Below are 20262 nucleotides of genomic sequence, written 5' to 3' on the forward strand. Positions count from 1 at the left end.
CTAAAAATAAGCTCGTAATCTTATATAGGTTTAAAAACAATCGAATAAAAAGAAATATTAGTAGAATTTGCCCAGATTTGGCTAGGATATCATTTGCAGTGTAGTTCCAGAAACCGTTTTTAGTCCCTGACCTTATTAGTGGACCAGGAACGGTTGGGGTGGAGCTTCTCTTATAAAACATTACTGATTTGATAAACGCTTGCCATTTTTAGAGACCTGTTTTAAGCCAACGAGCGATGACTGAAGCATGTTTTTATCACAGGTGGAGCAGCACAACTGACAAAAAGAATTTTCTGGATGATTTCATGATTTAAAAAATGTTTTTTTTTTTTTTTTTTTTAAACACATGGTCCTACCGACTGAAGCAGAAATTCATCTGCTGCATGACCATGGCGAAAATATCTTCAGTTCAACTAATATTTCCCTTTATTATTGTTTCAAGCTTCAAATCGTCTTGTTCTATTGGTCGATGGCATTCAATTCTGAGTAAACACGTCTAGAAATAGGCTCCACGGTCTACGAGTCCGAGAGCGCCAGCGAAAATGCTTCTACTTCGCGTTCTTTTCTAAATAAATGCAACCGTTTTCATTGCGAATGATATTATTGACATCAACCTGAGTGGAAAGTAGAGTCTTTGAAATATTTCTTAATATCTGGTACTGTACGTCCCTCTCTATTGCTTTAACGAGGGTGTGCACTCGAGCTGGCACGGACTCCACGAGGCCGATTTTAGATCAAATCCATCGGCGTGTCGTCTGATCACACGTTTCAACAGAAGAGGTTAGACACGAGGGAAATCTGATCTGTTGTACAAGACAGTCGACATGGTCATTATCACACAGTTGTATGCATTTAAATAGGAAACTGGAAATACTGCAGAGTCTTGATATATAAAATATTCAAGATATCGAGGGAAAAAAATACACATTTATTTTAAAAATCTTAATTCTGACTAAAAAAATGCATTTAAAAAACGTCCGTTCTCCCAGACGTCTGGACCCCACCGTATCTTCACGTCCCAAGTTCCTAAAACTGTACGACGTGCACGCTGTGAGAAATCCGATGGTAGAGTCTAAACCGTGACCTGAACCCAAAACAAATCCCTGCTCGGGTTAGGAATTTAATTATCACCCTGCTTTGTTGTGAAAACACCGACGCGATCGGGACGTATAATCAGAAACAGCACCAGGTTTCCACTTCATCTTCCAGGGAACGTTCGGTGACTTATTCCCAAACCTATGACACAGAAAGGTACGTATTACGTAGTAGAATTAGAATTCTTATAAGAAATAATTGATTAATAATTATACTTATTAATAATTAATAAGGATTATTCGGACACGTGGTTAACACGTTTGTCTCGCACGTCCGGGGTCGGCGGTTCGATTCCCACCTCCGCCCGGTGTGCGCAGAATTCACACGTTCCCCTCATGCTTTCGGGTTTCCTCAGGGTACTCCGGTTTCCTCCCCCAGTCCAAAGACGTGCGTTGTGGGCTGATTGATGTTTCCAAATCGTCCGTAGTGTATGAATGGGTGTGCGAGTGTGAGTGTGCGCTGCGATGGATTGGCACCCCGTCCAGGTTAAACCCCCTACCTCGTGCCCCGTGTCCCCTGGGGTAGGATCCAGGCTCCCTGCGACCCTGTGTAGGATAAGCGGTACAGAAAATGGATGGATGGATGAATTATTCAGGTAATATTAAATGAAATGCCATAAATGGCACAATGTTGCGAGTGATTCGTCTCGTTTTAATAGAGGATAAATAAACAAACATGTTTATCATAAACAAGGCCAAGTACTCTTACATCACACCGTGGTGCGCGACACTTTTCACTTTACGTACACGTTCACGTTTTTATATATTTATTCACTCAGTCCGCTTCAGTAAGCGCTTTATCCCCGTCCGTGTCGCGTTGGATCCGAAACCTGTCCCTGAAACAAAAGGACAGGAAGACACAGCAGACAGGCACACTTTTCCCACTGGGAATTAGATTGTAGAGGTGTTAGAATCCGTTCACACGCCACCTACACGTTAAACACGGCATTCTCCTGAACGCTCACTAAAACTTAAAGTAGTCGTAAACCTCGAGTGGGAGATCACGGAGGAATTTTGAGTGTTACTCGTGTCCGTGTGAGTAAAGCTCGGTAAACAAACGGTAACCGTGAGAACCTTGGGAAGATATCTGTGTAAAGAGTGGCAATGTAACCTGAAGATTCAATTTTCCATCTGACCTCCAACACCTCCACACACACACACACACACACACACACACACACACACACACACACACACACACACCGTGTACAGCCATGTGGTTTTATAATATGTGTATGTAATGTGTGTAGTGGTAGCTTACTGAAGAATCACTCATCAGGTAATTCTATGTATTCAAAACAATTTATGCTGTATAATAAATAGCAGTGGGGCGCACGGTGGATTAGTGGTTTGCACGTTCGCCTCACACCTCCAGGGTCGGGGGTTCGATTCCCACCGTGGCCCTGTGTGTGCGGAGTCCGCATGTTCTCCCCGTGCTGCGGGGGTTTCCTCCGGGTACTCCGGTTTCCAGTCCAAACACACGCACGGTAGTCTGATTGGCGTGTCCAAAGTGTCCGTAGTGTATGAATGGGTGTGTGAGTGTGTATGTGATTGTGCCCTGCGATGGATTGGCACCCTGTCCAGGGTGTATCCCGCCTCGTGCCCCATGCTCCCTGGGATAGACTCCAGGTTCCCCCGTGACCCTGAAAAGGATAAGTGGTTGAAGATGGATGGATGGATGATATCAATATTCGTTACCAACTTGATATAATGCATAGATACTGTAATATTTACCTCAAAACATTAAATATTTCTTAAAAAGTGCAGTTAAATGAAACGAACGGGTCATTTCTTATTATGAGCTTATTCCGAAACATTTTTACTCATTAAAATTCTGATCTCGTTCTATTAGCAGATCATTTCGCTTACAAAGCATATACTTTTCGCATTTCTAAAAAGTATATGCTTGAAAACGAGCAAAATGATTTCCCGACAGAACAAGACCACTGCGGTTCGAATGGTAAAATGGTAACCTTTTATAGATATGTGGTAATAATCTTACATTTCTTCAACGATGGAACACTTTTCTCTGTAAAGCTGGCACGGATGAAAAATAAAAATGAAAAATATTTTGTCATTATTGAAATGCTAGAAATTATAGAATAAACCCAGGCTGAGATAAACCCGGTCTTCCATCGGCGCTTTACAGAGAAAAGTGTTAACTCTTTACCCCACCCAGACATAAAAAGATCCTCAGCACACACCCACGCCTCCGTCCACCTCCTACCACAGGGCCTGGACGCAGGAGATGATGCAATCCCTGAGCACACACTCGTACGCTGAAAGGCCAGAGAAGGTCACGCTGGGACTGTTTCGAGCAGATAAAGTATCTGTCCAGGAACTCCTGAAGAACGCTGAACTTATCGGCATCTTCGTGTGAATTGAACACACATAGTATGAGCAGTCATTCACAGAAACCGACAGAGAAACATTTTATTAACATATTCATCTACTACATTTTACTTTCTTTACTATTCACAACATTGGGATGTATAAACGAGATCAGCAAATAGAACGCTAGCTTTTATATCCTGACATTTTTACTGATACAGTCAGAAGAGGGGTGTTTTCATGGGTGTGTATGTGACAGTTTTATCTTTAGGTGGTTCCATTAGCAGCTAAAACTAACTGTTCCACCTAAGACCTCATATATAAACCCAATATAAAGCAATTCAGAGCCCATGACCATGTAGAACCAATGTATAAACCCAATATAAAGCCATTCAGAGCCATGTGGAAGTCAACAAGTCGAATTCTGACACAAAGCCATGCTAACTGGATATAGAAGTAGACTATATCTGTTGTACATCTTTATTCTATATTTATAATCTTAACTATTAAATTAGCACAAAAAGTTAGAAAGTGTCAGGTAAGAATTGAACTGTAGTGAAATCTGCCTCTCTGAGCATGACACGAGAAAAAAATCTACATATAAAACTCCACACACATCCTCCAGGATAATTACAGCTCTGTAATAAACCCTTTAAAAAAAATAAAAAAAAATAAATAAATAAATAAAAAAACCACGTATAAAAAGTTGGACATGATTTATAGTGTATAAATTTATATTAGAACAGGCTTGGCTTGTTTTAATATCAGCAAGATCCTGTCATATTGTTTTAATATCCTATCTCGTGAACAAATTGAATAAAAAAGTGGACTTTTTCTCCTCCGGCCCTACAGGTGTCGCTGTAACATTTTAATCTGCTGAAAGAGCTTCCGGTGTAGCGCCATATCGTGCATCTCATGTACATCCTGAATTCCCAGGACCCCTTTGGGAGCTTTCATATCCGCCTGATTTAAAATCTTATCAACGCTACGATTTGATTTCTTAACATTAACTTATAAATAACATTTGGAAAATATTTGTTATTTAGGTTGAATGTAGTAAAGCTAGAGTTGAGTGTATGATTTAACTAGATGCGATTTAAGAGTTTTTTTTAAAAAAAAAGGATAACAGCGAAAACATTTGTAATATAATTGTTGTTGTGCTTTAGAAACAAAACCGATATACAAATATAGTGTTTTTATTTTATTGTTACCCGTTAATTTACCTTAGTGATTCAGGTATTATTTGTAAACGATCGTTAATATATTTCATTTTGTCTACGCTGGTAAATTTGTTAGTTCGTTTATAGCGTACGGTTAAGTTTTTATTTCTGGCGATTGTATTTAGGTATCAAACTATATGAAACTTGTGTTAATTTGTGGAAAATTATCTTGATGGACAAAACGTGTTTGTATTGTAAACTCACAGAGCTTTTTTGGGGAGGAGGGTTGGCGAGGAAACCAGTGTGCTAACTTCCGGGTTCCGGTACGAAATGACGTCATCCCCGCGCCACTATACATTTTTGGCATAAAACGCTACTCGGAATCAGGCACATTGATATCTACCTATAAACCAACGGATACCGGAAGTGCTGAGAAAGGCTCGATATGATGTAACACCGAGCGCTGAGTAATCAATCGGGACCTTGACTGCTTCTTAGGTGAGACTGATGTTATATACGTAACACTTTTGTCTGTCTGACATTCAGATCTCGGTTAACGTTAGTGTGTGTGTGTTTAAACAGCGCCATCATGGTGTTACGGAGGCTCCTTTACGCGTTAATAAACAACGCTCAGCTGGTGGAGAAGCTAGCCGAGTCGCGGCCCATCCGGCGCGCGGCGCAGCTCACCGCCTTCGCCATCACGCGCGCGCAGATCGCCGGTAAGGACGCCGCGCGCCAGATCCGCTCAGGAGAGCTGGGCCAGAAAGGCGCGAGACTCCGGAACACTTTCCTCAGAGAGGTGAAGGAGGGGATGAGAGACGCGTCTCGACAAATTAAAGACAAGAAGTGAACGGTGTGGATTTAAAACTCGGGGACAATCTGTCAGGGTGTCTGGCTTTACTAAATGAACGGCTTTCTCTGTTGTAAATAATATAAATAATGATAAAAAGTCCGATAAACGTGTGCCTGTTTAATAATAATGACACATTTACACCTCAACACATCTGTCTGGGTTGCCAGGTCTCAGACAAAATTCCAACATTACTACTACTTTTCCTCAGTCTTGCATGGGAAACAAGTGCACACATTTCATGCACTATTAGTTGAATATTTACAGTATATCTTAGAACAGAAATCATGTACTATGCATCAGACACTTTCTGCACTTACACTTTGACTTTGTTTGCCATAACCTGTGGGTTTTTTTTTTTTTTTTTTTGGTATTCATTCCACTTATTTGGTTTAAAACAAGATTTTGGTGACCGTAGATTCGTTTGAAACGAAGCTACGTAGAAATCGACGTCATAGGTTGCGTCGGATTCTACTCGACGCAGGCAATCCAGAGATGTCTGGCTTTTAAATTTAGGACACACGGTTCAAACGTTATGACCGTAAACGTATTTCCAAATTTGACCTGATGGTGGTGGTAGCACTTGGCCCAAATTTGGTCAGAATGTTCCTGAGACCCTCCATAATCAGAACTTTTTACCAGATGGTTCTATGAGCTGCCCTAGACACTCTAGCCAGAAGAAGAAATGGTAGAACAGTAGGGTGCCTACACACCTTCGGTGCTTGGCCCCTTAATTGCTTAACAGACCTCTCACTGGTTAAATATTCAGACCCACACACTAACACTCCCAAATTTATTCCCGATTCAGTGACTGTACGTTCGTAACAGTGGTGCTCATACAATCATAGATACTAAAGCTCAGTTTTTTTCCTCAGTGCACACAGTGTGTGCTAATCGTTCTTTAGCCCAACGGTTCTCAAAGTGGGGTCCTAGCATAGGCAGGTAATCCCAACTATCCGTTATTAAAGTTATTATATTTAGAGGCGCAAGCATCGAATTCAATTCAGACCTAATGTGCTCGATCCGTGGAAGTTTCAAGAAGAGAGAGAGAGAGCTCTATGGCTAAAAAAAAAAGAAGGGAAATTCAAAATAAATGCATAATAAATCTAAATACATCCTCCGCGGGGATTTTATTGGTTAGAAGACTGTTTCTTCTTAAACCAATAACACTCCTGCACCTGATCATATCAGTGCCACACGTACTAGTGACAAAATGTGTGATAAGAGTACGAGAAACTTAATAATGTTCACGGATTTGGAATTGTTTTCCGTCATGTTTGAGGTAAAACAAGTACAGAAGTTGCTGTAATAACCGGTGTCAATCCAGAAAATATTGATGATAATGTTCAAAAGCTGATGCTTTATTTGTAATGAATAATAGCTACTTCAACGAACATGTACACAAGATGTCACCTTTAAATAACTCACACAAACACTTTGCTGTATGAGAAACTGTTTTATTTGTTGAATCAGCCGTCCCTCCTCCGGTTTGTTCGGATCAATGGAATGAATCGGATCAGTAGGTTATTTACATGGATTTATTTTTCAGTCCCAAAGTGTCCCTAAAAAGCAGAGGTGGTAGAACGAGCAGTCTCGGTATAGAAAACAACCCGGGCGTGAGAAGAACAGGCAGAGCAGCGTCCTCTCCTGGACAGCTTCGGAAAAGCAGGAGGTTTGGCCCGATGCGTTCCAAAGTCCACCGGGACCCACCTTTGGGGGGGAGGGGGAAAAAAACCCGCCGGACCTCGGCTCTACCACACCGCGCAGACGTTTACAGAGCTCGGACGGAGGTAAAGACAGTGTGAGAGAGTTCGCTCTTCACAGTGACGCACCTCACTTCCTGCGTCAGTGTAAGAAAATGAAGAAGGCCAACGAAAAGAAAAAAAAAAAGGGAAAAATATATATATATATCCATATTATAAGTCTTTGAAAAATTCCTCTTTCCTTTTTACGTCTCGCGTTGTAAAGAAAATAACTCCTGCAGTACTAGTGCTTAAGTAAAGTACACTATAGACTTTTATTATAACAAAATAGGCAGTTCATGGAGGGTTAAATATCTGTTAAGATTTCATTGTACAATAAATTTTCTTTCGGCTACGCGCTGGCATTTTAAGCCACAGATGTACACGGACATCTCTTAAAATGGCAGTTCCTTACATGGAAAAATCAAAGTAACATCGATGTTCTGTATGTAAGACGCTGTGGGGGAGGGGGAAGGGGGGGGAGTTTTGACAATGATGACCGCACGTGAATCGTTCCTGTACAAATGCATTGTGGTCGGGAAGGAAAAAAAAAAAAAAAAAAAAAACAGACAAGCTCCCGGATATTGATGAACAGAAAGTGTAACGAAAAAAAACCAAACTATGATAAATGTGAAACATGGAAGTATGGAGGAAAGGAAGAAAAAATAAATGAGAAAACGGAAGGTCAAAGACGACATGCTCTTAAAGCTATAACGTGCAAAGTTTTGCTTTTGTAATTATCTTTCTGCTATATTATGATTCCGATGCCTGAGATTTAACCTCTGTATCAACATCATACACAGTGAGGAAAAAGGAAAAGAAAGGATCCAGCTCAGTCCGCGTATCTCTTCTTCTGCTAAAAGTATCCTCCCTTAAACATTAAGGAATTGTACCGTTTCCAAAGTCCTGCTAACGGATGTTAGGTTTGGTGTGACCGCACCTGCACCCCCGCCCCTGCCTCTCTCCCCCCCCCCCCCCGTGTGTGTAAAGCAGAAGCAGTTGAGATCGGAAAGGGGACGACGCATCCAGCCCTGTGGGACACCTACCGAAGTGTCTCTGTGAACTGAGATTGGGGCCGGACTGAATCGGGATCAGGGATTAAATTGTCAACAGGGGAAAAAAAAAAAAAAAAAATACAGAGGGGGGAAAAAAAAGAATAATAAATAAAACAGAAAAGCTAGAATAGATTTGCTTTGCAGCGCTTCATAGCTTCTCCTTGGATAGTACCCATATGTATGGTCCAGACTGCTCCTCGATAATTTGCTTGACTTGATCGTAGATTTCTTCCAATGTGTCTCCCTGGACAATGGCTGAAACACACACACACACACACACACACACACACACACACACAAATTAATCTGTTACGCTGAACTACTCTGTAGATATTGTTAATATCCGTTATTAGCATTTTTAGTCCATTGAGCAAAAGGTTTAGAAAACAACATGCTCTGCGTGCACACTAGGTGTCTGACCCCATGACCTTCACGTCATCATTTCTGCCATTTTGTGTTTGGGCGTAAAACACACTTTCTTGCACGCTACAGTGTCTACTGAGTGTTCGCTGGGGTTGTATGTTGAGAGAGAACCGGAGATTTAGCTTCTTTTCCACAGTGAGGGGACTGACCTGTGAAGTGCTCGGTAAACTCCTGCTCCAGCTTCATGGCCCTGTCGTACGTTTTTCTGCCCTGCTCGTCTGTCAGCCTCCTGTTCATCTCCCTGACACACACACAAAAACGATCAGAGAACCTTGTTATAGATATATATTTTAGATATACATTTCTACATTATCGAGTCAGTACAAAAAAAAACATTCGAGTTGCCCTAACGTTAGTTTTCCAGCACAAAATGAAATAAAGAAAGCAGCGTATTACCCAAGAGACACTTTTCATACAAAAAAACCAAAAACAAACACAATGAAGGCTGCTGGGTTTCGCTGCAAAAATAAGAAGCGAGTGCGACAGTCAAAGTCTCCACAAGAACCGTCGCTGGTTCTACAAGACGCCCGATAACACTTACAGCCCATCTCCTTCTAAACTGCACTAATTCTACCCGAGACGACTAATCATTGTTCGGTCGTCACACCAAATATCAGCGGTTTCATTTATTACCGTTTACTGCTCTTTATAGTATTTTTATTTGTTTTTTTAAATGTAGAAACCTTTCATTTCATTATTTTTGAAGGTATCTAAGCTCTACAGCATTTCTTTGCATGTGCCCAAGACTGTACTGTGTGTGTGTGTGTGTGTGTGTGTGTGTGTGTGTGTGTGTGTGTGTGTGTGTACGTATATTGCAACAGAAAGTTGCAAAGTTGTGTCGTCAAATTTGGATATATATAGATATATATACACACAACGTTGTAACATTCTGTCAAATAAGTGCATTGTGTGTTTATCGCACCGTGCGCACTTTGGGGCGTCGTTTATCACACCGTGCGCACTTCGGAGCGTCGTTTATCGCACCGTGCGCACTTCGGGGCGTCGTTTATCGCACCGTGCGCACTTCGGGGCGTCGTTTATCGCACCGTGCGCACTTCGGGGCGTCGTTTATCGCACCGTGCGCACTTCGGGGCGTCGTTTATCGCACCGTGCGCACTTCGGGGCGTCGTTCGTTAAGTTGGATTGCACTTTGTTGGTGTCGGATAGTTTTTACAGCTACAAGAACGATACACTGTATAACAGATATTTGGATCTTACACATATAAAGGCATTATCGTTTTACTCTGTGATCATTTTCATGTGAACAAACCATTAAGCTGCCAATAATTTCGTTCAAGTATTTCTGTTGAGAAGAAAGGTAAGTACTGTAGTCGTTTGAGGAAAATGTCTGATTTATTGCTCGTGGTCAGGAAGCGTGCCCGATAATTCTGAAGCTATACGTTTACACATGTAACACATACCGAACACGTGTCACAGGCTTGTAGATGAACTATAAAACTATACACGCACTTATAGTACGGCCTTTAACCTTCATCCCTAACGGGACAGTGATGTATACGGGGAAATGTATGCTTCGTATGCGGTGTGTATGTGTACGTGCAAGATACTTACATGATATTCTCCACTGATTTTGGTTTGATGAAGATGGCAATGGGATAGAGCTGAGCAACTTGTAGTCTCTTGATGGCGTTGCCGGATACGTCTAGTATGCAGTGTTTACCCTGACGAGAGGAAACACAACGTTGTTAAACGCGTAGCTATTCGCGGTATTTTTCTCCCGACTCCTATTTCCTAGAATAGCCATCTTTCAGTGTTTCGGCTACACGGTGACGTGTATCTTTGTTCACGTTTATAGACTACACTCCCATGTTAATCCATCCACAATCTGTGCGTCATCACCGACGGGACCGGATGAAAGGCTTATTCGTTTTATCTTACGGATCTAACGAAGCATGTGACTGTTGCTATAGTAACGGCTCGTTCACGGGTACTTGTATGGGAACGTTGTCGATATGGTGACGTCTTCCGTAAGGAGACGAGACGTTTGTTCGATCATTTATGGAAGCGGTCTCCGGTGTCGGCGCGTTTCCGCGGACTTTCCACGTCGTCAAACGTAACTATAAATGAATAAGCCGTTCGTTAATTAATAAATATATAAAGTCATGGTATGCTGTGGTATAAGCAGAGTAAAACACTTTGTCACATGACCCCGTTGTCGATTATGTTCCTATAGGTTTTATTTTCCTCGTAAATACGTTGTTTTCACACGGCTGTACTTGTGACACTAAGTCGTACTTTTTCGGCCACTTCGCGTACGGACTGCACGCTGGTGCCGTAGAGGTGGTTGTTGTACTGGCCCGCCTCGATGAACTTGTGCTCCTGGATGTCTCGCTCCATCTGCTCTCGAGACACCACGAAATGGTAATCGCGGCCGTCCACTTCGTAGTCGCGCTTCGGCCGCGTCGTATCTGGGACGAGACAACAGAACAAAACGGTTTGAAATCGCAGCACGTCCTCGCTCCACACATCATCGCACGAAAATACTGGCACCCGTGTTGTTCCGGACTTAACAGTACCGGAGCTTTCAACTGCTACGCTGATTTACTCCAAGTTTGCACAATGAGTTCATACAGAAACAAACGGCAAGCTTTTTAAAAATCAGAAAAAGACGCACAAAGCCTGGAGATACTCACGAGGAACGCAGGAGCCAAATTTGTCGGGGAACTCGGAGATCAGATCATCGTTAACTCGGTCCTTCATGGGCCCCAGGATGATCACCGGACGAGTGTAGTTGACTGCAGGGAGGAATTAACGCTTAACTACAGTATACTCGAGTCCAAATTCATTATAAAAAGGTACTTTCTACGGCTCTGATCTACCGATGACTACTCGGATTTATAATCATCGTAGGTGAAGGAGTTTGCCTTCCAGACGCGGAGTTAATATTCTCACCTTCTTGCTGGCACACGGGCTCGTAGGATAGTACATATTCCTCTTGGCCACCTGAGAGTCAAACACAACATGGTGGTCAGAAGGAGCAGTGTAGCTTCGCTCATGGTCATATATTGCGTGTTGCAGTGCGGTGTTTATGACGGTTAGGCAGACTGAGCATGCTCCGCCGGTCAGTGGCGGTCGCGTCTAAAATCTCAAGCAGGGATGACACACGATGAAAGATCATCCGTCCACAGACGTCCTAGCGTCCTTTACCGTGCGACGTTAAACCGGTCTTACAGAGCAAAGCCGGGTTATTAATAAAATACGCATTTTGCATATATAATCTGTATTTTAATGACCGATCAGACCGGCAAACGTGTCATGCGCCGTTAACATGCAGCTGACAAACAAACGTCTCTGAACTCCCGACTTAACTGTTATTCAAATTCAAAACTCGTATTTAAGTCTCATGTTTAAATACTACTTTAAAACAGGTACTATCCATGAGCATTGCTCTAAGAAGAAAGGAAAGTACCGTATCGTTTTCAGACGGATTGAATGAGTGCCGTTTAAATGAACGTACTATTTTCTTGCGTGCCCGTTAAATTGGTACGTCGAGTGCTGCACCGCGTCCGTGGGTCGTACAAAGCACGTGACCTTAGTGACGTAACCGGTCACGGTAGAAGATTACGAGCCTGCTTACGGATTTGTGATTGAGAAAATGAAACATTCCGTGGCGCCATTTATGTAGGATTATTATTTTTTTATGAGATTGTGATTCATAAACTTAGGATCGCAAGAATTTTTTTTTTGTAGGAAATAAATCCAACGTAAAAAAAACAAAAAAACAAAACACGCATGACTGACGTCACCTCTTCTGCTAATAAACACACGAAGCCACGAGAGTAAATTGATTCAGAGCCACGGAGTCATTTTGTTCGCAGCTAACAGACGAGGAGCTACGTAACTGCATTAAATAATAGGTTAATACGTATATATGTTATCAGCACTACTCCAATACGATTATAAAGCTGGACAAAGCTACCGGGCGTTAAAACAATAGCGATGTTACCATTTACTAACTTTTAATGCTTAAAGATTGACACTGGGTTGGACTGGAGTTATTCCTGTCAAAGTGAAGGAGCATTTGCCTTTAATTTATGTTAAACGTGACACGTCTCGGAATGAACCCTGCACAAATAAACAAAGAATCTGAATCAATCGATCAATCCGGCCTCATGATTCATGTTTGTCGAATTTATATAAATATATATAGTGAATATAACGAAAAGGGACACGAGTACACAGTGGGTTTGTACAACAGAGCTGAGTGATGTCACTTGTTGTTTGCGTACGTGTGTAGGACCCACTTCGGATCTAACTCGGTTTCACTGCTCTTTGAGAGAGAGAGAGAGAGAGATAGACGAAAAAGGGGAGTACGGGAAGCCCTGTTGCTATGGAGACCGGCCTGGGGATGGCTTTACCCTAGCGGATTGATTTTAGTTTTGTATCTCTGAGCTTGTGCGCTCCCCCCCCGCCGCCCCGCCTTCTCGAACATTCAGCCTCATCACTGCAGTGCCCTTCCCACAGAGGGGAAATCAGACCCACCTTTCTGACGAACAACGTGATTTACTCACAGCCCGAGGAGTGAATGCTGGATACAATAGTAAGCAGAATATTGTCAGTGGTTTCTGTGCATGAATGTGTACGTATACGGTGTGCGTGTGTTAGTAAGAAAACATCAGATATTGAAAGTGAAGCCGGACGTGCGGACGAGAACGGCGGGTGACACGGAGGGAGGGGGGAAATACAAGGAAAACTTACGGTAACTACTTTCACTATCACTGGCATTAGAGGTCACATGCTCTGAAATCACAACACGGGGAGGGGGGAACAGATGGTGAAAACCCAAAAAAAACACACACAAATACACACTGTCGGATGGAGGGAGACCCGGAAAACCTTGAAGAAACCCAAATGTAAACCCAGTACAAAGAAAGAAACCCACACTTCTACACCAGCAGGGTGAAAGTCCAGGCAGAAACAGTCACACTTCAGTGTTTCCCTCCTCGTTTAGCACGGAAACGGTCAACCGTACCGTGATGTGTACCGTACCGCGAAGTTTCTCGACTCTTCTATAGACTATTACATACAAATACGATTATAGCAACTCATTTTTTTTTTTTCTTCCTTAGTTTGAGTTTTAAAAATCACATACTATAACTTTTACACTTATAATCGCTTCCCATGTACTAACCTTGGTGTACGAACTTTTTAAAATTCAAATACTACAAGTTTAAGGATGAAACGTACATGATGAATAGTCCCAAACTACATTCGGTGAAGCCTAGCTCGCTAACCACGTGCATTTTCTCTGCTGAGTATTTTTAATTTGTGATATAAAGTTCATTAACAAACACAGTGGGAACGGTGAACGACGTGAAGCTGCCGCATGGGTTCTGTGCGTTCTGCGGTGCATGAAGGGGCGGTTGATGCAAAAAATAAACAAACAAACACTGACGGCGAATACAGACCAACATCCTTATCTTTTTACACCATTAAAATGCGAGAGTTATTTATACACAAATAATACGTTTAGTTGACGCCAAAACGTAAACGTTAAACCTCTTCTTCCAGGTGTGGGTGTGAATACGTAAGGAATAAAATATTTGTGGGTGTGGTGTTATAGAAAAATAATCAACAACAAGGTGCTGTGATGAAGGAGTTACTCATCACCCTAAAGGTGATCATTATTATTATTATTATTATTATTATTATTATTATGTAACAACATAATAAACCAAACCTAGATTCTGTACGTTTAAAAAACGTTACTCTGTCTATAAAATATACTGCTTGTTATGTTGAAATGATTACTGGGTGTCTCGTGTAGGCCCAGAGTCCTGTCCCCCTCCCCCATTATTAGACAACTTTAAGTGCATGTAAACGTGTTGCATGTTTGCAGAAATCCGTTTAGATTTTATACATGTAAACAAACTGACTGTCTTTTGGGCTAAACAGTCTCTCGAACACCAAACATTAAAGTGAATGCGGAACGGGTTTGTGGAAAATGAGCTACGAGAGCGACAGGGACAGAAGCGTGTGACGGATAAGAAGAGTGAAGGAGGCGGAACGTGTGCATCTGGAACGTCTTGCACTTACTCTGGCCTTTGGACAGTGTGTCATCTGGATTGTCCTGTTGGTCAGTTAGCGAGAGAGAGAAAGAGAGAGAGAAAGACCAAAACAACCACAAGAGCACAATGGGTTACTCACGCACGCCAGCTTCTACCACGGCATACAGCAACCACGGACGTCACAGAGCAGCGTAACCGATCTCACTCGTTTATTACACACTACAGGAAAGCTCTGGTTCATGGCTGCTGTATCTGGTGGACTGGCGCCCCCTGCTGGCCCTCTGCCGTATCGCCCTAAACCTCCCTATCCAAACACTTTTCTGTCGTACTTACGGTCCACATCGCTCGTTTCCTGCTCGCTCGCCTCCTTGTTCCTGTAGAAAGGGAACTTGCGGGAAAAGAGGTTCTTTTTACGCTTGTCATTGAGGGACTGCTGAGGACGAGAAGGAAGGAGGGAGATAGGGAGGGATGGAGGACAACAAGAAAAAGAGGAGAGGGGAGAGAGGGGTGTCTGATGTGGGCGAAATAACAACATGACGGTTCGGTGCTGACCTTGCGCATCTCAAAAATCCTAGTTATTCAAATCTGTCTGAATGATGCGGAAAGTCAGCACAGACCGTAAGTAAGAAATAAATAAAATAAAATAATAAACCCACGATGAACACACGAATCACCATGAGCCACACACCTACACCGACATAACCAGAATGAGAGAGAGGACAAATGGAGAAAGAGGTGAGAAAATGAGGTCATGTTTAAGAAGGGAAAAAAAAAACAACCCCAAATCAATAAATTTATACTGCTTGATGTGGTGCTCCTAAAAACATATCAGCATAAAAAGACACCGCAGAGCCAATACTTTTACCCTCCTCAAGATTTTAGGATAAATATGCGAATCCTACACTCCTCCTCACTCCTTAAACTGGAGTATTATCAGAACGCACTTGCGTACTGGAACTTGACGGGCTCTTCTATTTTATGATTTTATGAATAACTTGTTTGCTTGCCGCATGTTTTGCTTTTGGGCTCTGCACACCCACATTAAGAATTTCATCATTAAAAAAACAGACAAGCATAACCTAAAAAGACTATGTAACTGCCTCACAAATAATCTAAATTAGCATGAGTTAAAATAAAATTAAAAACCAACTCTGGGGATAGTTGGGATTTGGGTGTGAATTTTGATTCACGAGTCAAATGAATTAAAATGGAGACATTAACATCTCTATCTGCTATTGTCTATAAGACAGCAGTGATTATGCACCTGGTTCAAATCGTACAAAGAAGAGACCCCTAATACTATTGGCTCAATAGTACCTCAGACACACACACACACACACACACACACAGTTGCATATGTGCCATATGGAAAGGGGGCACAGGGGCTTTGTGGGTCTGTCAGAAACGTATGTGCGCCTGTTACTGATTAGCATTGACCTGCTTTCCTTATCGCTAGCAGCACCATGAAAAACACAAAAGAAACCCCCAGCAGGAACGCTTTTCTGCCTACCGAGCACAAGTGGAAAAAGAAAAAAAAAAATGAAAGAAAGAACATAACAGCAAAAAGACGAAAAGGAGATAGGAAATCATCAAAATGTAAAGTGGGTAAAGCTCGAAATTCTCCCTTTCTATTATTTTTACTACAGCACACGCTAAGAGTCTTAAAGCTTATTTCGAAGACCATTTTTAATAAAAATAAATAAATTATGATCATTTTAAACACCATAACAGTGCTTGTCGTAGTGTGTTTTTATTATTATTATTTTTAAAAACGCCATTAAATTAGATGAAGAAGAAAAAAAACACACACACAAAAAAAAAACCCACTTATTACCAGGCATTCTAGATTAGAAATTCTCATCAAGTCTGATTTTGTCTGAGTTTTCACACTTTGTAGTAGCATTCCAGTGGAAATATAAATAAATAAAAACATTCAAGAAACTTATAAAAGATGCACGTTTAAAACAAACAAACAAAAAAATTCAGAAGGTTCTGTTCCAGCAGTCAGTAGTTTGTATTTGACAGACAGCATAGCATTGAACAGGTGAGTGGAGGGGAAGGATAGAGTGAGGGAAGGTGAGGGATGAGAAAGACGAGTGGCGTACGGTAATACGAGCAGTCCGACATCAATGGCAAGCGTATCTTGTCCTGTTTTCTGCTCATGCATGCCTGGTTGGGGAGTTAGCTTTAGGGTGAATACAGTTTGGATGCGAACTCTGCTGTTATTGGTGTTATAAAAGAACTTCAAATATCGAGTGGGCCAGCAGGAGGTGCTGTTGAACATGCTGTTAACTCATCACACACACATTAGTGTATTACAGTACATTATAAAGGCAGTAATGACTTGCGTGAGTTAATACTGAAAACGTCAAAAGATAAAACATTCCTGGTGTCAGCTGTTAAAGATTTTCTGATATAGGATTAATAAGAAGCCAGTTTTTATTACAGTGTTAAATTAAAACCCGTTGGGAGATTTAAATTTGGGGTGGACATCCATCATAGGAGCATATACTTCTGCAAATTAGACCCAAACTAATGTGTTCTAGCCTGAATGAAATTGATAATGAAGCTATACTGTAGCCTAAATTTATATGTGAAGCTATACTCTAGCCTAAATGCAGTTATGAAGCTATACTCTAGCTTAAATTTATTTGTGAAGCTATACTCTAGCTTAAATTTAGTTGTGAAGCTATACTCTAGCCTAAATTTAGTTGTGAAGCTATACTCTAGCCTAAATTTATTTGTGAAGCTATACTCTAGCCTAACTTTATTTGTGAAGCTATACTCTAGCCTAAATTTAGTTGTGAAGCTATACTCTAGCCTAAATTTAGTTATGAAGCTATACTCTAGCCTAAATTTAGTTATGAAGCTATACTCTAGCCTAAATTTATTTGTGAAGCTATACTCTAGCTTAAATTTAGTTGTGAAGCTATACTCTAGCCTAAATTTATTTGTGAAGCTATACTCTAGCCTAACTTTATTTGTGAAGCTATACTCTAGCCTAAATTTAGTTGTGAAGCTATACTCTAGCCTAAATTTAGTTATGAAGCTATACTCTAGCCTAACTTTATTTGTGAAGCTATACTCTAGCTTAAATTTATTTGTGAAGCTATACTCTAGCTTAAATTTATTTGTGAAGCTATACTCTAGCCTAAATTTAGTTGTGAAGCTATACTCTAGCCTAAATTTAGTTGTGAAGCTATACTCTAGCCTAAATTTATTTGTGAAGCTATACTCTAGCCTAACTTTATTTGTGAAGCTATACTCTAGCCTAAATTTAGTTGTGAAGCTATACTCTAGCCTAAATTTAGTTATGAAGCTATACTCTAGCCTAAATTTATTTGTGAAGCTATACTCTAGCTTAAATTTAGTTATGAAGCTATACTCTAGCCTAAATTTAGTTGTGAAGCTATACTCTAGCCTAAATTTAGTTGTGAAGCTATACTCTAGCCTAAATTTAGTTGTGAAGCTATACTCTAGCCTAAATTTATTTGTGAAGCTATACTCTAGCCTAACTTTATTTGTGAAGCTATACTCTAGCCTAAATTTAGTTATGAAGCTATACTCTAGCCTAAATTTATTTGTGAAGCTATACTCTAGCCTAAATTTATTTGTGAAGCTATACTCTAGCTTAAATTTATTTGTGAAGCTATACTCTAGCCTAAATTTAGTTGTGAAGCTATACTCTAGCCTAAATTTAGTTATGAAGCTATACTCTAGCCTAAATTTATTTGTGAAGCTATACTCTAGCTTAAATTTAGTTATGAAGCTATACTCTAGCCTAAATTTATTTGTGAAGCTATACTCTAGCTTAAATTTAGTTGTGAAGCTATACTCTAGCCTAAATTTAGTTGTGAAGCTATACTCTAGCCTAAATTTAGTTATGAAGCTATACTCTAGCCTAAATTTATTTGTGAAGCTATACTCTAGCTTAAATTTGTGAAGCTATACTCTAGCTTAAATTTAGTCATGACGCTATACTCTAGCCTAAATTTAGTTGTGAAGCTATACTCTAGCCTAAATTTAGTTATGAAGCTATACTCTAGCTTAAATTTATTTATGAAGCTATACTCTAGCTTAAATTTATTTGTGAAGCTATACCCTAGCTTAAATTTAGTCATGAAGCTATACTCTAGCCTAAATTTATTTGTGAAGCTATACCCTAGCTTAAATTTAGTCATGAAGCTATACTCTAGCCTAAATTTATTTGTGAAGCTATACTCTAGCCTAAATTTAGTTGTGAAGCTATACTCTAGCCTAAATTTAGTTATGAAGCTATACTCTAGCCTAAATTTAGTTATGAAGCTATACTCTAGCTTAAATTTAGTTGTGAAGCTATACTCTAGCCTAAATTTATTTGTGAAGCTATACTCTAGCCTAACTTTATTTGTGAAGCTATACTCTAGCCTAAATTTAGTTGTGAAGCTATACTCTAGCCTAAATTTAGTTATGAAGCTATACTCTAGCCTAACTTTATTTGTGAAGCTATACTCTAGCTTAAATTTATTTGTGAAGCTATACTCTAGCTTAAATTTATTTGTGAAGCTATACTCTAGCCTAAATTTAGTTGTGAAGCTATACTCTAGCCTAAATTTAGTTGTGAAGCTATACTCTAGCCTAAATTTATTTGTGAAGCTATACTCTAGCCTAACTTTATTTGTGAAGCTATACTCTAGCCTAAATTTAGTTGTGAAGCTATACTCTAGCCTAAATTTAGTTATGAAGCTATACTCTAGCCTAAATTTATTTGTGAAGCTATACTCTAGCTTAAATTTAGTTATGAAGCTATACTCTAGCCTAAATTTAGTTGTGAAGCTATACTCTAGCCTAAATTTAGTTGTGAAGCTATACTCTAGCCTAAATTTAGTTGTGAAGCTATACTCTAGCCTAAATTTATTTGTGAAGCTATACTCTAGCCTAACTTTATTTGTGAAGCTATACTCTAGCCTAAATTTAGTTATGAAGCTATACTCTAGCCTAAATTTATTTGTGAAGCTATACTCTAGCCTAAATTTATTTGTGAAGCTATACTCTAGCTTAAATTTATTTGTGAAGCTATACTCTAGCCTAAATTTAGTTGTGAAGCTATACTCTAGCCTAAATTTAGTTATGAAGCTATACTCTAGCCTAAATTTATTTGTGAAGCTATACTCTAGCTTAAATTTAGTTATGAAGCTATACTCTAGCCTAAATTTATTTGTGAAGCTATACTCTAGCTTAAATTTAGTTGTGAAGCTATACTCTAGCCTAAATTTAGTTGTGAAGCTATACTCTAGCCTAAATTTAGTTATGAAGCTATACTCTAGCCTAAATTTATTTGTGAAGCTATACTCTAGCTTAAATTTGTGAAGCTATACTCTAGCTTAAATTTAGTCATGACGCTATACTCTAGCCTAAATTTAGTTGTGAAGCTATACTCTAGCCTAAATTTAGTTATGAAGCTATACTCTAGCTTAAATTTATTTATGAAGCTATACTCTAGCTTAAATTTATTTGTGAAGCTATACCCTAGCTTAAATTTAGTCATGAAGCTATACTCTAGCCTAAATTTATTTGTGAAGCTATACCCTAGCTTAAA

General features: G+C 40.2%; 2 protein-coding genes across 23 annotated transcripts in view; one reads left to right on the plus strand and one right to left on the minus strand.

Moving 5' to 3' along the window:
* Nucleotides 1-4928: 4928 nt before the first annotated feature.
* Nucleotides 4929-5544, plus strand: ncbp2as2 (NCBP2 antisense 2 (head to head)). Its single transcript, XM_017495665.3, has 2 exons — nucleotides 4929-5083; nucleotides 5168-5544. Exon 2 carries the CDS (start codon nucleotides 5175-5177, stop codon nucleotides 5433-5435), a length of 261 nt encoding a protein of 86 aa, XP_017351154.1. The 5' UTR covers nucleotides 4929-5083; nucleotides 5168-5174; the 3' UTR covers nucleotides 5436-5544.
* A 1634-nt stretch (nucleotides 5545-7178) lies between these two features.
* Nucleotides 7179-20262, minus strand: part of dlg1b (discs large MAGUK scaffold protein 1b) — an 85561-nt gene continuing 72477 nt past the window's right edge. For 14 of the 22 annotated variants that reach the window (XM_053673574.1, XM_053673571.1, XM_053673579.1 and 11 more), the window contains 8 exons: nucleotides 15018-15117; nucleotides 13375-13416; nucleotides 11569-11619; nucleotides 11310-11411; nucleotides 10912-11084; nucleotides 10228-10337; nucleotides 8805-8896; nucleotides 7179-8487 (listed from right to left, as the gene is read on the minus strand). In XM_053673574.1, coding sequence (XP_053529549.1) covers nucleotides 8381-8487; nucleotides 8805-8896; nucleotides 10228-10337; nucleotides 10912-11084; nucleotides 11310-11411; nucleotides 11569-11619; nucleotides 13375-13416; nucleotides 15018-15117 — 777 coding nt within the window. In that variant the 3' untranslated portion in view covers nucleotides 7179-8380. Of the gene's footprint in view, nucleotides 8488-8804; nucleotides 8897-10227; nucleotides 10338-10911; nucleotides 11085-11309; nucleotides 11412-11568; nucleotides 11620-13374; nucleotides 13417-14712; nucleotides 14747-15017; nucleotides 15118-20262 lie in introns of all 22 variants that reach the window. The other 8 variants (XM_053673575.1, XM_053673585.1, XM_053673588.1 and 5 more) reach the window with 3 other exon arrangements.

The sequence above is a fragment of the Ictalurus punctatus genome, chromosome 20 (genome assembly GCF_001660625.3).
Source record: "Ictalurus punctatus breed USDA103 chromosome 20, Coco_2.0, whole genome shotgun sequence".
Lineage (NCBI taxonomy): Eukaryota > Metazoa > Chordata > Actinopteri > Siluriformes > Ictaluridae > Ictalurus > Ictalurus punctatus.

Excerpts from the sequence above, each read along its gene's own strand:
- ncbp2as2 (XM_017495665.3), top strand. The coding sequence starts at position 5,175 with ATGGTGTTACGGAGGCTCCTTTACGCGTTAATAAACAACGCTCAGCTG.